Source organism: Danio aesculapii, chromosome 2, assembly GCF_903798145.1.
Source record: "Danio aesculapii chromosome 2, fDanAes4.1, whole genome shotgun sequence".
NCBI classification, from domain to species: Eukaryota; Metazoa; Chordata; class Actinopteri; order Cypriniformes; family Danionidae; genus Danio; species Danio aesculapii.
The window spans coordinates 14496604-14513734 of record NC_079436.1 but is presented as its reverse complement, the minus strand read 5'-3'; the positions used below and the strand labels follow the sequence as shown (position 1 = coordinate 14513734).

Sequence of the window (17131 nt, the reverse complement as noted above, 5' to 3'; positions counted from 1 at the left end):
CACATGTAAAAATTATAATATCACAAGTTTGTCTTGTAGAAATGCTCATTAGACAGTAGCTTGAGTTGTTAAATTGGAATTCAGATTATTATTCAATTTAAGGAAGACAATACTAGTAAAACTGTAGCTGCTTCATCTTACATATTTGTAGATCACAGTAACAGTAAGTAATACAACCTTACTACCACAGAAAAAAAATGTAGTATAGTTTTTTATTTCTGTGACATTTGTGATGAAAAACAAAAACCTACAAATATTTAGTACAATTAAAAATCCAGAAATAGTATGTCTTATTAAAGGAAATGTAGTAATTATATTACATTGTTCCTTTAATATGTAATAGATGACCCTGGACCACAAAACCAATCATATTGTCCTTTTAAAATTTTTATTTAATTTAAATTAATATTTCATAAATAAGCTTTCCATCAGTGTAATATACACAGCTATTTGAATATCTGGAATCTGAGGGCTTAAAAAAAATCTAAATATCACATTGAAAGATGTCCTAATTAATTAGGTTTTTAGCAATGCTTATTACTAATCAACAATTAAGGTTTTATATATTTACTGTAGGAAGTTTACAGAATGCCTTCTTGGAACATGATATTAACTTAATATTGTAATGATTTATTTATTTTTTTTGCCATAAAAGCAAAACATTATCATTTTGATTCATACAATGTATCGTTGGCTATTCCGACAACTATATCAGTGCATCTTAAGACTGGTTTTGTGGACCACGTTCACAATTGTTACTATAATAATAAGATTTGGAATGAATATCCAACACTTCATGATTCAACCATGGTTCCACAGCGTTCAGTGTAGTGGAAGAAATAAAGTCTTTATAACGTTACATTAGACTGTAATGTTAGCAATTAGCCTTAACACATAACACACACGTAGAAGAACTAAATTCTTTATTAAGTTACTTTAGACTGTAATGTTAGCATTTAGCCTTAACACACAACACACACGTAGAAGAAATAAAGTCTTTATAACGTGACATTAGACTGTAATGTTAGCATTTAGCCTTAACACACAACACACACGTAGACGAAATAAAGTCTTTATTAAGTTAAATTAAACTGTAATGTTAGCATTTAGCCTTAACACACAACACACACGTAGAAGAAATAAAGTATTTATAATGTTACATTAGACTGTAATGTTAGCATTTAGCCTTAACACACAAAGCACACTTAGAAGAAATAAAGTCTTTATTAAGTTACATTAGACTGTAATGTTAGCATTTAGCCTTAGCACACAACACACACGTAGAAGAAATAAAGTCTTTATAATGTTACATTAGACTGTAATGTTAGCATTTAGCCTTAACACACAACACACACGTAGAAGAAATAAAGTCTTTATAATGTTACATTAGACTGTAATGTTAGCATTTAGCTTAAATGGGAGGCTAAGTGCTAAATAGAATCATGGTTCCACAGCGTTCATTGTAGTTTTGCAGTTGTCGGAGTAAAGAAACAGGAACTCCAACTCTGTGTTTTTTTCCATTCGCTTTCATATCACTTTCTATCATAATATTAGATTGAAAGCTCATACATACTCTTGCCATAGAGCCTCCCTGCTGAAAAATACAGCTTAAACTAGCCTAAGCTGGTTGGCTGGTTTTAGAGGGGTTTTGGCCACTTCCAGGCTGGTTTTCCAGCCATTTCCAGTCTGGTCTCTCTCTGAGAAATCAAGAATGTGGCTGAAAGGGGACAAAAGAAACAGACAGTTTTTGAAATCTGATCAACCGAAACACATCTTATTACCACATCTAAAAAGAGGTAATAATCTAACCTCTGCAAACTTTAATTATTGTTATAATACTAAACGCTGCTTTTAACCCCGGGTATAGACACGTTTCACACCTATAATTTAAAAGCGATAGCACCGCTTTCACCCAAGGCAAGTTAGTTAGAGCAGGGTTAGCACTGAAATTGTGGCGTTAACCTTGTATTGCGGTCTTAAGTTTGTTCAATATAAACTGAAGTAGTGAGTGCTTGTTGATGCTGAATGCCTGGCAACAGCAAGAGCCAATCAGAAATTGAGCATCGAGGTTTGCATCACAAAACAGCAGCCAATGAAAGGTAACATTAAGCAAATACTTCAAAAGGGAGAAAAGTCAAGTCAAGTGCTGTTCCCACCAATCATTGACAATGACAATGCTACTATGTGAATAACTACGGTTGTTCTGATACCGATATTAGCACTGGAAATAGTCGCAGATACTGCAAAAATTCCGGCATCGGTTTTGGTGAGTATTTGAAACCATAAAATGATCTCATACCATCTTTTTAAATGAGACATACAGTATTCCTGCTAGCTTTGCTTAACACCGCAAACCTGGAGTGAGGTATTCTTCTGCGAAGAAGAGGGTAACACATTATTTTATTGAAAAGATATTTTTCAATTTAAAGTTTCAAAGAGGTTATTTTTCTATACTATTCATGATCATTTTTTACATTTATTTATTTTTGCACATATTTTTATACAGTTGTAAAACTTAAATATTTTTTTTTTCAGTTTACAGTTTTTAATTTGTTGTTGAACTGGTTTCAGTAAAGTACAGTGAATAATATTGCTGTTAAATGTCAGATGATAAAAATACTCTAGTTAATTGTATATATTTGTTCATGTTTTATTAATGGATAAGTCTCAAGCACTCCACACATTAATTCTGTCAATTTCTATAGGGCTAGTAGTGTACACAACTGTTTCTACAGATTAACACTTAGGTATCAGTTCAATGCTCGGTAACAACCAACACCCTGAGCTCAGGTACTGGTATCGGAATATCGTTACAAATAACAATGTTAACCCGAGATTAAGGAGGAATATACAGTGTGAAAAGTCTGTAATAAATGATTTATCGTTAACCCCTGGAATAGCAAGAGCAGTTTTAAACATGATTACAGATAACCCAGTATTACTTTTATCCAGGAATTAGGATGACCCAATGCAAACAATTTCAAATGTGAAAAGTCCTAATGTTGTACCAAAAAACAACAACTACTGTATGCTTTCCTTAAGATGGAGTATTTGTCCAGGAGAGCAGCTCCTGCAGTGTTGTTTACATGCACAGAGACTAAAGCATGTGCCTCCCCTCTGTGGATGTTCAGGCGTGTAATGAGTTCACCACCCATGTGATGAACCTGCTGAGGGAGCAGTCTCGCACCCGGCCCATCTCCCCCAAAGAGATCGAGCGCATGGTGAGCATCATCCATCGCAAGTTCAGCTCCATTCAGATGCAGCTCAAACAGAGCACCTGCGAGGCGGTCATGATCCTGCGCTCCCGCTTCCTCGACGCCAGGTCTGTATAAGTGTGTGAGTGTGTGTTTGTACTTGTGTGTTTGTACTTGTTTATGTGGTTTGCAAGGACACAAAATTGACAATTATACAAATGTTAAATTACAAGAGATCAACTGAAGCATATGTGAAAGACACCAAACTGCTTATACTACATGCCGAGTCTCTCTAGGTTGACTCGTTTGTATTTCTTGAAGAATGATGTACCATCAATATGTAAACACTGTCAAGCCTCTCTCACCATAAAACATATTTTATTTGATTGTGAAATTTTAAAGACCACTAGAAAAACATTTTAAGCTGAGAGCATTTGGATGTTTTTAAAAATGTATCCCTGGTGAAAATAATAAGTTATTTATCATATATTGTACTGACAAATGATCATCTAATGTTTTTAGTGTAAATTAATTAATTCATTATTTATTGGGTATTATCGCTCATTGAATTATGAAGGCGATAAAATCGGTATCACTATTGTGATAAACGATAAAACGATAAAAACAAGTTCAGTATGATGTTTCTATATGAAGACTATAGTTTTATTAAAATGTGGCTTCTAAGTGCATGCCTTGAAAGGAATGCCAATAAGCTTAGTATGTGAGTTTATCATTGCACATGGTGTGCAAGCGGCGCGCAAGTAACGCACGCACATTTTCCAGGTACACCTAGTTAAAAAGCATCTGTACTTTTCTGAATACCGCAAGTGCATTACCAATTCTTGTATGTAGAACTAAACAATCTGCTTCACACTTTGTATGGAATATACACATTTCAGTAATAATGGCAGACTAATCACCTCAGACAAAAAAAGCGCACCCAAACACTGCAGTGCTTTTTACTTTTCTCCATAAGCTTGCATCTGAACTGCAGCAATAGTTTGTCCGTTTGTCATCAGTTGATGGTTGGCTAGTTACGAGAGACGCCATAGAAAATGGTGAAGGAAAGCTCGCGCTTGTCACTTCAGGTCAGAATACCAACACAAATGAGTGCCGTATAGCAGCAGTGAGGAGATTCTAAATAATAAAGAATGTAAGGATGTCGCCAGAGTGGCTTTTTATTTAGTTTTCTTGTGCATCCCAGCATCTAGCACCCCATCTGAAAGAGTTTTGTCATTTAATAGTCATTCAACTTTACAATTTGTAATGTTGCGGTACGTATTTGCATAATGATGGCTGGTTCCTCTTCTTGAAAGCTCAGGTTTGATTATCATAATTTGTTTTGTTTACAGAGTTTTGCGGTTTACTGTATCATTATTATTCACACCTTACAGATCTTGTTCATTTATCAAGTGAAGAGTCTCTTTAACACTTTTGTTTATTATAAAAAAATGAGATATTTTGTTTAATTGTTGTTGTTGTTGTTGTTGTTGTTATTTTGTTTTGTTTTGTTTTTGACTATTAAATCTATTTGCCTTAGTAATGTTGTTAAATTAAAAAAAATACTAATATTCCTAAATGTATTGTTAAAAAAATCTTCAATAATTATCGATATTGAATGATATAAAGCATGATATCCTAATAATCTTTTTTCAATATCACCCAGCCCTACATGAAATAGTCATAAGTTTCTGATGTGGCAATAAATAAACTAATAACAGATAAAAAATTGTATAATGACATAGTTATGACCTAGTTGTACTTTATTAAGTGCTTTACAAGGATGTGTTGTGTCTTTGTAATTCAAAACAGTTAACAAGCATACTTTACAGAGTCTTTTGTCATTCAACATTTCCTGTGAGGGTTGATTTAAAGAGTAGGGTAAGGCCATATAATAAGCATTTTTTAACAGTATAAAATACATTACACCTAAGGAAAGTCCTCATAAACCATATAAACAAATATGATTGTGTTATATTTTTATGTGATAGGTATTTTTGTACACGGCAGGTTCATATGTGAAGAACTTTCCTGACACTAGCTTCTGAATCATTCTGGCTCTGCTCTTTCCCTTTCTCGCTCTCTCTGGCGCCTGGCTTTCTCTCTGTCTATCTCTCTCTTCTGTCATTTTCCATTAGACGAAAAAGGAGAAACTTCAACAAGCAGGCCACAGAGATCCTGAATGAATACTTTTACTCCCATCTCAGCAACCCGTATCCGAGCGAGGAGGCCAAGGAGGAGCTAGCAAAGAAATGCTCCATTACAGTCTCACAGGTGAAACGCAGCCGCCATCATCACCCTCCACATACACAAACACGCACAATACATGTGAAGGCTAAGAAATGTGTTGTACTGATGACATAACTTCATGTTCCAAACATGCCTTCGTTTATTTCTTCTGTTGAACACAAATAAAATATTGTGAACAATGAGATAATTCAATTTTAATATGATTATGACAATACTGTGATTAAGAGGCTACCATGTAAACAGCGATTTTTGATTAATTTTATCCGATTAAGGTCATAATGCAAAAAGGTCTTTCCTAGCCACTAGACTTTTCTGACAGGGTATTCCAGTGTCATCCAGTGTCAGAATGTTGAGAGACTTCTGTACAGGAGTTATTATTATGGATTATAGATAGCGAAATTTTGCTGTTTTCATTTTAGCGTTTTTTTTTTTTTAAACATGACGGTAAAACACGAATGCGGTTATAAATATATTAAAACATGTGCTTGTTTGTTGTAAAAATTCATAATAATGACAAAAAATATAAATTTGTGGATCTCCTTACTTCCGGGTGCAGCTTTACTGCCGTTGTGGCTGGTGTATTCTGGGAAATTGTCTTACCCCTTGGTAAGTGTGGTCGAGTGTGGTCCTAAAAAAATCTCTGTTCGAAAGGGTATCTACCCCTTCCCCTTAAAGCTAAAAAGAATTGGGACACCCCTACCCCTTCATGTGAATGCGCAAAAGTAAGGGGAGGGGCTAAGGGGTAGAATTAGGATTGGGCCTAAGTAAAGATCACGTTCTATAAAGTTTTGTAAGTTCATCTTTGATTATTGACAGTTGAATTGAATTGATTAGTAATACGCATTGCTAAGCACTTTGTTTAGACCAGAGATGCCCAATGTAGGGCCCACAGAGATTGTCAATTCTAATTTGACGTAACTTTTTTTGTTTGTTCTATTTCTGAGCTACAAAAAAAAGCTAACTGAAATTAAATGTTTCAATTAAATGTTGTAAATGAATCAGATTTTTCAAAATATATAAATGTAAATAACTGTCACTCGACGAATAGAGAACTATGCAGAAGACATTGGCAAGAAAATCAAGGCAAAAACTAGTGAATTTCTGTTATAAATAAGATTGTTTTGATTTTATTGTAATAAGTGCATTATAAAATGTAAAAAGCTAATATAAAGCAATGTTTTCTAGTCATTTCTAAACATTATTAAATGAACTAGGAAATTACCCATGGAAACTATACAGTATATACCTTCGGCCTACTAGCCTCAAAGTTTGATTTTTGGCCCTTCATAAGAAAAAGTTTGGGCAGCCCTGGTTTAGACCATTTTAAAGGAGATTTGCTCAGTAATTCGATTTTTTTAACCCACAGAAAACCTCAACCAAATATTGCCCTATCCTAACAAAGCATACATCAATGGAACAAAAATGTATTCAAATTCCAGTTGATGTATAAATCTCAATTTAAAAAAAAATGAAAAATGACAGCATGTCAGGTCTTGTGGCCCAAAGTCACAAAGATCTTTATGATTTATATTTTGCAACATAATTTTACCAACATGCAAAACAATGTGCGGTTTTACATAGTCGCTAGATAAAGTGCATGTTTTGCTTGTGTTTTTTGAATTAACAGTCGGATTTACTGGTTGTTAATTCCTTTTTTAGGTATCCAACTGGTTTGGAAACAAAAGGATCAGATACAAGAAAAATATTGGAAAATTCCAAGAAGAAGCCAACATGTACGCTGCCAGAACCGCCGCTAACGCAACCAGCGTCTCCACCCATGGCAGCCAAGCCAACTCGCCTTCCACACCAAATTCAGCCGGTGAGCTTTGCAATAAATCAACACACAAACAACAGATGCGTTTGTTTTTCATTGGCCTGTTTTAGTCTACAGCCCTGCTTTTAGAAGAGAAATGCCAGCTTTAACGTCACTAACTAGCAAATAAACATTTCACCACTGCGATGCTTTATATTTTCCCTTTCTTTAAACCATTTCCTTGTCCATAAAGCTTCCTTTTTATGCAATCCAAGTCTCCCATTTCTTAATCTCCATCAGTAGCCTGTAGGCTCTTGCTTTTTAATTCAAGCATTCATCTTCTACTCATCAATTGCTCTGCTTCAAACATTATTTGGCTAAAATGCTATTTTGCTTTATCTGGTTTGAACTCACCCAAGGTACTCGGTTGCTGTTGTCTGGTTGACCTCATGGATGTCATTATGACTGGATGGTCAAGCCTTTTGTCCTATAGCCTTGAAGTGATTAGAGGTCCATGTACATTTGATTAGTGCCCTGCGGCCTTTAAAGCGGAAATTAAGTTAAGCCCTGCTCTCTCTTAAACATCTAGGGAGTTCTCCTCCATTAAAAGACAAATAGCATTCTTTGATTCCTTGTGTGACTCAATTAGCACATCCTGAATGACTCGGCTGTGGCAGTGTAACTGTACTGTCCATCTTAGATGTCACTGCAGTATTAATGAAAGTCTATTTCAGGCCTCCTTCGCCCATTGTTGATCTTGGAACTGTTTAATAGTTATTATAGTATGTTAGTGCTAAGCTGATGGTGTGTCGCCAGTAGCAAACATTGCTTTATCTGGTTTATTGTTAATAGTGTTGCCATTTTACCCACAAGAAATCCCCAAATAATTGTAAATGTGACCGAACTTTAAGACATATTATACGGATTGAAGATGATATGTTGCAGTTTGGTGTGTATGAGACTACAATATCAAAAACAGCATGGATGTTAATGTAATAGATTTTCACCTCATATTTTTTGAGCTGTATGTAAGTGATCATTTTATGTTTTAATGTCTTGTCAGTGAATTGCTGAAGCCTAGTGGTTTGAAGGTTGATATTTTCGCTGTATCACTTACCGCTGGGAAAATAAGTATTGAACATCTTACCATTTTTCTCAGAAAACATATTTCTAAAGGTGCTGTTGACTTGAAATGTTCACCGGATGTTGGTAACAGCCAAAGAAATCCATATATGAAAAGACAACTTAACTAATTAGATTACAAATGAAGTTATGTGTATTAAAATAAAATGACACAGTACTGAAGTACTGAAAAAAAAAAAAAAAAAGTACTGAACACATGAAGAAAGGGAGATATAGAAAGACGGGGAAAGCCCAGACAGCAGCTGAAATCTCTCAGTAGTTATTCAGTAACCCTCTGCCCTTCATCATTGGAAATGAATATTAGCTGCTTCAGTCCAACATCTACATTAGCAAGATGATGAAGATGAAACCAGGGTGGACATTTGAGCAAGACAATGATCCAAAACACAGCCAAGCAAACTGTCAAATGCTTTCAGAGAAAGAAAATAAAGCTGCTCAAATGGTCCTTCCATTCACCTGACAAGTATCCAATAGAAAATACAAAATAAAGATCAGATTTGATAGACGAGACCCACGGAACCATCATGATTTTTTGAAAAACTCACATCTGAGCAATGCATTCTCCATATCAGAGACTTCTTAATGTTTTAAATGCTTCTATTGTTCAGTGCTTTCTCCTTGTGTCATTCCATTGTTATTACTGTACACATTACAAAATTTTCAGATTTTTTTGTTTTGTTTTATTTTCATGTTGTTACTGTTTGGGTTTTACCAAAATCTGGTTTAATTCCATGTCAACAGCTCCATTAGAAATATTATTCTCGCTCTATTGCTGTATATAGTCTTTTAATATGTTAACAAAAAATTCTATCAAGCTGTTGTTACACTAAATAACATTTTCTATTTTCTGTCTGGTCACATGACACACTATAAAACATGAAAATGCAGTAAAACATATTGCATTTGTGTTGTCCTGATGCTTGAAAACCCTTTCATCTTTGAGTATATGTACATTAGTGGCTTATAACATCTCTACATTAGATCTTTTCCTGCTGAACGAAAACAGCTTAAACTAGCTCAGGGCTAGTTATCCAGTCTTTGCCAAGATGGTCATGCAGGTCTAATTTGATGGTTTTAGAGGGATTTGGGCACTGGCCAGCCAACTAAAGACCAGCATGAGCAGGCTGAGAAACCATTCACAAGAGGAAAACAACATTAGGCTAGTGTTCCAGGGCGATTCCAAATCGATTTATTCTACATAGACAAAACCCTAACCAAATGTGGTAACCTGATAAGTTTACTGTTTGAAGCCAGATATAGATGTTTTGTTTTATTTTTGTTCAAATAAAATTCCCCAAAATGTGGTTGTTATGTGAAGTGAATCAGAGACTGGATTGGACAATTGATTCAATTGAAGTCCAAATGATAATTGTTGATGATTATTATACCTTTCACTTTTAAATTGATTTGTTTGGATTTTATTTTCATTTGACATTGTACTATAAATTTAGCAGACACTTTTATCCAAAGCAACCAGACTGGAATGGAGTTCAGATTCTAAAAGGTTTCAAAATTTAAAAATAAATAAGTAAAGAAATAAATTGTTGTTATTTACATATATTATAAAATCCAGAATTTCAAATCAATTAATTAAATAATTGACGAATTAGCTGTTTCTGTACAATTTCTTTCAAATATATAATACAGTTTATTATGATTGTTTATTATTTTATAGTTATTTTAAGTGTATATCAGAATAAGTTTTTTGTTTCATTATTACAATTGAAGTATATATATATATATATATATATATATATATATATATATATATATATATATATATATATATATATATATATATATATATAATGTACATAAATACTTTTTTGAGTTTTCAAAAGAAAATACATATATAACTTACATAATCTCTTATACAGAAAGAGACTTACAGATCTTACATATTAGATCTTACGGGGTGCGTAGAGGCAAGGGTGGGGATGTGTAGGTCCCACCATCCCATCTGAGAAGAGAGAGAGTGAATGGATGCCTTCAGCAGAGATTATAATTTCTAATTTAACATAACCTTAGTTTGTTTGTTTATTTATTGAGCTACAAAAAGTCAACTGAAATAAAATGTTTCAAATAAATGTTGTGCATTAATCAGACTTTTAAAAATGTAAATACTGTAACTCGTAGAAAGAGCACAATAAAGAGAACATCAGCGAGCAAATCATGACAAAGGCAGGTGCAGCTTGTGTATTTAGCATTGAGCACCACTGTGTTAGAAATGTGTTTGTTTATGTTTTTACTGTAAGAAGTTCACTATAAACATGTATCATTATTAATATGATTGAAGTATTTTTTTCCATTTATTTTTCAAAATCAATACATTAGGAAATTACTAAAGCAGCTTTAATGTAATAGTTTGGTATATTAACCGTCTGCGCAACCCCTCAATCAAGTTTGGCTTGATTTCACAAGAAAAAGTTTGGGAGGATCTAAAATTGGAACACTAATAATTAGAAATTATATTATTATGGTCATGAATGATCTAAACATGCTATATATTTACATTTATCAGCATTCTCTTGACTTATTCTGAGCATGTGTAATTTTACAGCAAAGCTTGTGTGTTTTTCAGCACATAACCCTCACAGCATCAGCTCTGCAATACTAATCCTCCTTACGTCAGTCTCGCTGTTGCATGACTGTTTCTTGTCTTTATCTTCTTTCCTTTCTTTCTCTTCCTCTCTTCCTCTTAGGTTCTGCTGGCTCTTTTAACATGAACTCCGGGGACTTGTTCATGAGTGTTCAGTCTCTGAATGGGGACTCATACCAGGGGGCCCAAGTGGGGGCCAACGTTCAGTCACAGGTAGGGAGAGAGAGGGCAGATGACCGTAACTAATGTCATTCAATTAAACCCAATCACACATTGTGCTGTCATAATGACAATCCTGATTACCCCGCTCACTAAATCACATCTGGGGATGCTGCAGTTTACCAAGCTAAATCTATCAGTGTGCTGATTCTTTTGTTATATTTTTTTATTGAATTTCAAAGAAAGGCCCTTAGAATAGCATTTGTTCTGCTTTTTTGTTTTGTTTATTGGGTTTTGCTTTTCTATATCCTCCCCTTTTTGCAAGCAAGCACATGCTGTATATGCCAAATAATTTAATATTTAGGCCAAACACTGAAGGTATTTAGGCATCTATTGTTAGTTCTTTCACTGATTGGTCTGAAATAATCGTCATCATCGTCATTGGAAATATGAGACTCCTCATATTTTGGCTGCACTCCAGGCCAAATTTTTATGCCCGTCGCTCGCTAACTTCCATCCTTTTTCTTGTCACTGTTGTGACGTCACAATTGTATTGTATTCTGGTACATATGGTATACAAAAATATTCTAGCTAAATAATAAAGCTAAATAATCTGCCAATGGGGTAAGAAAAATAATGTTATTTCAAAGTAAAACAAGATTATTTTGCTTGTTTTAAGGAAAATCTTACTTAATTTTTACTTAATAATTCTAAAAGCAAGACAATATTTTTTTGTTTTTCCAAAAAAATGCTTTTTGATTTAAGAATTTTTAGATTTTTGGATATTTGAAAAAAGTACAGTGCCACCTAGTGGTTAGGATATATGAAATATTTGTGCTCGAGACTTTATAGGCTCTATTTTAGCTAAGTGTATAGTTTAAATCACACAGGGCAGATGCACTTAGAGCACATCCAAATTCACTACACTTGATATTTTAAGGATTGGAAAAAGGGTCTGTGCACCCAGAGCATGCTCTAAAAGGAATATTCTTATTATCTTAATCAGTTTTGGGTGTGTTTTTGTGGCAAAACAAATCTGCAATAAACAAATCTGAGTTTTATCTCCCATTTTCTTTTAAAGAGAGTAATGGTCATAGCATGGCACATTTGCTATTTACGTGACTGCATGCTTCACTAGTGAGAAAATGGATCTGCTTGTGCATGAGGTTAAAGCATAAGAAGCAGACCATTTACAGAACGAGCCAGATTCCAACAAAGTCTACCAAAACAATTGTGCTGAGCCTGATGCTGCATTGTGCTGTATAAATGATAGGGCCATTTTATCAAGCAGCATACCACTTCAAACAATAAGACAATCATTTTAGCACTCTAAATTTTTAGATTAAATTAGATTAGATTCAATTTTATTGTCATTACACATGTACAAGTACAAGGCAACGTTTATTTAGCACATCAATAAAATTGCCTCTGATGCTGTAACTGTCCAACTGACTCAAAGGAAAATCTATTGACTCAAAGGAACCTATCATACATCCCGCGCAATAAGGCGCAAGATGTGTATGGAGTGATTTGTTGCTATTTTCAGACCAACGCAACCCCTAATTTGCATGTTTTGTGGCATGTTGTTTAAATAGCAAATTCATTTACGCCACTTTGTGGACTCATGGGTGTTCCAGTCTAGAAAGGAGGTGTGTTAAGGTGCATTATTGGCTCGTTTTGAGGAACTGAAATAGAGCAACCGACCAATAAAAGCTGGTTTTAAAGTCCAGTGCAGAGTGTGTTAGTTATGCCCCTTTTGCAGGCCCAAATGCTTAGACATTGCTTATTACACACAGGACAGCAACACACAAATATCTTTACATATGAAAAAAAAAAGAATTAAAATGTTACAACAATTTTTTTTTTCATACATATAAAACACAATATTTCCATGCCTCACCACGGTGGGCTTTTTTCAGTTATTCATAACAGTTTGCATCTGTATAATGTTATTATTATTAGCAGTATTATTTATTATGTGCATATTTATATTTGTTACAATTTTTTTTTTACCACACTTTGTTATTATTGTTCATGCATAATTTTGCTGAATATTAGAACTGAATTTAGTTTTGAAACAAATCTTTGCACTTAACAAACAAAATTAATTATGTAGCCTAATGGGTGTCTCCAGTGGAGTGCGTACAACACCGTTACCTTATCCATGAAAGTAAAGAAGAAAAGTAAAGAGTAAAAGTAAAATAAAGAGAAAGTAAAGAGCCTGAATGGAGGAGGATCGTTCTTTATCCTCGCGCTGCAGATGCTCTGTTTAACTGTTTTCTTGCTAGTGAAGCGTTCAGTTTTTCTACTTACAAAGTCTGTCATGTAAATAGCAAATGCACCGTGGTGCGATGCAACTGACTCTTAAAGGGAATGAGAGATGAGACTCTGATTGGTTTAATGCATGTTAGAGATGTGCAGATCAGCTGAAATGTCACCCGGATCCGCGGCTTCATACTAATCATCCACACGCTCGCACATATATTATCAGATATATGTATCCACACCCGATCGTCACTTTAATAATATAATTCTTTGTTCTAGGCATGATGATAGGTCATCGTGGATATTAACAGCAGATTCAGTGAGCTAATCTGCGCATCTCTTTTTCGTTTTTCGTTAATGAACATTTAATTATAAAGCAAAAGTTTGTTTTGAGACGAGGTTTTCTTCATTTTCAAATAGATACTGAAAGTAAAAATAGGAAATTTGTGCTTTTACAGATACAGGAACAAGATAACAAAAAGGGTGCCATTTTAGCCTAGACGGCAGCTATGTTATGTTTACTTGGCCTTTTTTTTGCACTGTGCAAAAACAGAATAGCATCTACTGTGCCTAAATTTGAGCGATTCCGCCTCACCTCCAAAACATGGCAAGCTGCACTGAATGAGCACCGCTCGCACTGCTTGTTGTAGGAATGCACAAGATTCTCCCCGCAAGGCACTGCAGTCCTGTAAATAAGCGATCTTGTTTCTCTAAGAACGATAGCACGTTTTCTGAAAGTTCATCTATTATTTTGTCTCATCGTCCCATTCTGCTAAGTCCGCTCCCTGCTTTTTCGCTGGTACACTGCCATGTCCCGCTACATCCACCCGTGACCCACCCGCAATTAATCTTAATGTATTTTTTTATTACCCAACCCGCCCGACCCCCGGATTATCCGCAGCGCTCGCGGATATAACCGCCATCCGTGCATCACTAATGCACGTAATACTCAAAACACACCCAGAACTCATTAAGACAATAAGCACAACCCTGTTAGACCATGTGCCAGTGCACAGAGTGTATTTTTTCATCCTTAAAATAGCAAAAGTGGATTCGGACATGCCCTTAATGCTTTTGCACCATGCGCTTTAGACTTTGCGCCTAGATCATGAAAATAGAGCCCCAAACTTTCTGTGTGACATTGTTACCTCACACTGACCACAACAAATCAATTTGATCAAAAGTCACACACAATTAAGTCATTTTGCCAGTAAACCTATTTATGATTTTTCTGCCATTTCCTCCTCTCTGTCTGACCTCCGCCGTCATACTTACCTTCTCATTCTGCTTGGCCCCTTAATTGCTGCTTGCAGCTATATTTTATTGTTGTGTTAATCAATATTTTCAAGGCAACCTTCTCTGTTAGTTCAGAATGGTGTGTTTCTGTCATAAGTGATCAAACAGTTGCCATCTTGTTTTATATCCTTGTCATAACAAAGTTCATCTGTGAGCTCCAGTCACTCATATCCCAGTGTCGGACGCGTGTAGATTTGTGTTGGTGACGGGCCTCCTGACCTTGAGGACGGTCTGGGGTTACAGTTTGCCTCCAGCAGGCCATTGTCAACTTCCAAATGAATAGACCATCAGAGACAGTCTTGGAAACAATACAGCTCTTGTCAGCAACATTGCTGTCACGTCCGCCACCGCGGCTGCCTGACCTTGCCCGATACGCTAGCATTCAAACACTGGGCGCTTCAGTTTGTCCTCTTTTGACGTCCATGTTTTTCCTTTCCTAACGAAGCAACTTCTCTAAATGCTCTGGGTGATTCATGAATATTCAGTGCCGGAATCCCAGAGGAAATCTTCTGAAATGAGTTCATGTGGTGCAAGAATTACACAAGAGAGATTTTTCATTGGGCTATTTGATGCTTTGAAGTGCTGAGGAAAATGTTTAAAAAATGTTGGAAAATCTTTTGCTATACATTAGTTAAATTGTTTAGTTAGTATTATATCATTTATATATTTTCACATTTATTGACTTATTTTTTCAACGAAACGTTTGTTCAAATAAATAAATTAGTTTATTTAAATTAAATTACTTGTTTTAAAATAAATGTATATTTATTCTATTCAAATATTATACTATTTCTTGAAATCGTATTTAATCATATTTTTGGATTGATTATTTTATCATTATTAGAAATATTGAGTGAATTCAGATTTTGTGACTTTTTGTCTTCTTTACATGTGTATTTATTTATGTAAAAATGTTTAAATTATTTAGAAATATTGTTTATAAAAATATGTATTAAAAAGTTATAAATGTTTGTATTAATGATAATAATAATAATAATAATAATAATAATAATAATAATAATAATAATAATAATAATAATAATAATAATATTATTAATAATAATAGTAATGATAATAATGATAATAATAATAATAGTAATAATAATAATAATAATAATAATAATAATAGTAATAATAATAATAATTATTATTATTATAATTATTATCATTATTATACTAATGATACTACTACTACTAATAATAATAATAATGATAATAATAATAAATATTATATAAAAATACATGCATAAATACATACAATTGTATATGGTTTTATTATTATTATTATTATTATTATTATTATTATTATTATTATTATTATTATTATTATTATTATTATTATAATTATTATGTATTTTACTCACAATATCACGATTAATTGAAACCACATAATGTAATATAATCATTTCCAAATGTAATTAGTTGATTTATTAACTGATTGAAACATAGTGGAGTATAATGGTAATCATAATTTATATGCATATTAAAAACTGTATTTAAATACATTTATGTACACAAACTGCCACATGTAATTACTTAATAATAATTGTTATCTTTTAAACTTACGTGTAATTACAAGTATAGTAAAAACAATTAAGCTTAAAAATGTTATTAAAAAGTAAATAAATTAGTTTATGCATACATTTATTCATATTGTAATTTCTTTTTTGTGGGTTGTTTTATTTTTTTTAATTGATTTAATTTAATCTCATGTAATTAACTGAATCCCCCCTTATGATTAGACTGTAAACACAGATGTATTCCCTCATCTAAAACCCAGAACAAACCTTGTCTTGTTTGATATCTGCAGCACAAACATTTCATTCAACATTTGATGACCTTTTGGGCTGCCAATATCCTTCTGATATCAGGCTGACCTTTTCTCAGCACAGACGTCTTTGTTTTGAACGCTTTTGTATGTTGTGTTCCGGTGTCTGCAGGTGGATACTCTTCGCCATGTTATCAGTCAGACAGGAGGATACAGTGAAAGCCTTGCTGCCAGTCAGATATACAGTCCACAGGGCATCAATGTAAGTCCGCACTCTCTGTTTTTCACTCTTGTACCTGATTCTGCTGTTGTCTTGATGTGCTGCTGAGTTTGCGAGTGGGATTTGACAGACTGTACTGGGCAGCAGGAGAGATGTGTCAGCAAACATCCGCGTAGACTGCTTGTGCTGGGGACATTTGACCATATCTGACAGAAGATTTGTAAAAAATCGTTTTCTAGAAGGGTAATTGTGGTTTATCAAAGGTAAAAACATGGTATTGTTTAATATATTTGCTATTTTTAATTAAAGATTGAAATAAAATGCATATGAAGAATAAATTTAACTTAAGTACAAAATCTAACTCTGAATCTAATCTAAAATCTTACACCTAAAATTGAAATTCATTAAATGTGAATAATTCATTAAATAAAAAATACAAAAAAATAAAAAATAATAAATAAATAAATAAATAAATAAATAAATA

At 33.8% G+C, this 17131-nt stretch overlaps 1 protein-coding gene across 3 annotated transcripts in view; it reads left to right on the top strand.

Annotated features, from left to right (window-relative positions):
- Window positions 1-17131, top strand: part of pbx1a (pre-B-cell leukemia homeobox 1a) — a 128262-nt gene that overhangs the window by 98025 nt on the left and 13106 nt on the right. The window contains exons 4-8 of one of the 3 annotated variants that reach the window (XM_056473286.1): window positions 3132-3322; window positions 5342-5468; window positions 7104-7263; window positions 11043-11152; window positions 16600-16689. In XM_056473286.1, coding sequence (XP_056329261.1) covers window positions 3132-3322; window positions 5342-5468; window positions 7104-7263; window positions 11043-11152; window positions 16600-16689 — 678 coding nt within the window. Of the gene's footprint in view, window positions 1-3131; window positions 3323-5332; window positions 5469-7103; window positions 7264-11042; window positions 11153-16599; window positions 16690-17131 lie in introns of all 3 variants that reach the window. The other 2 variants (XM_056473277.1, XM_056473294.1) reach the window with 2 other exon arrangements.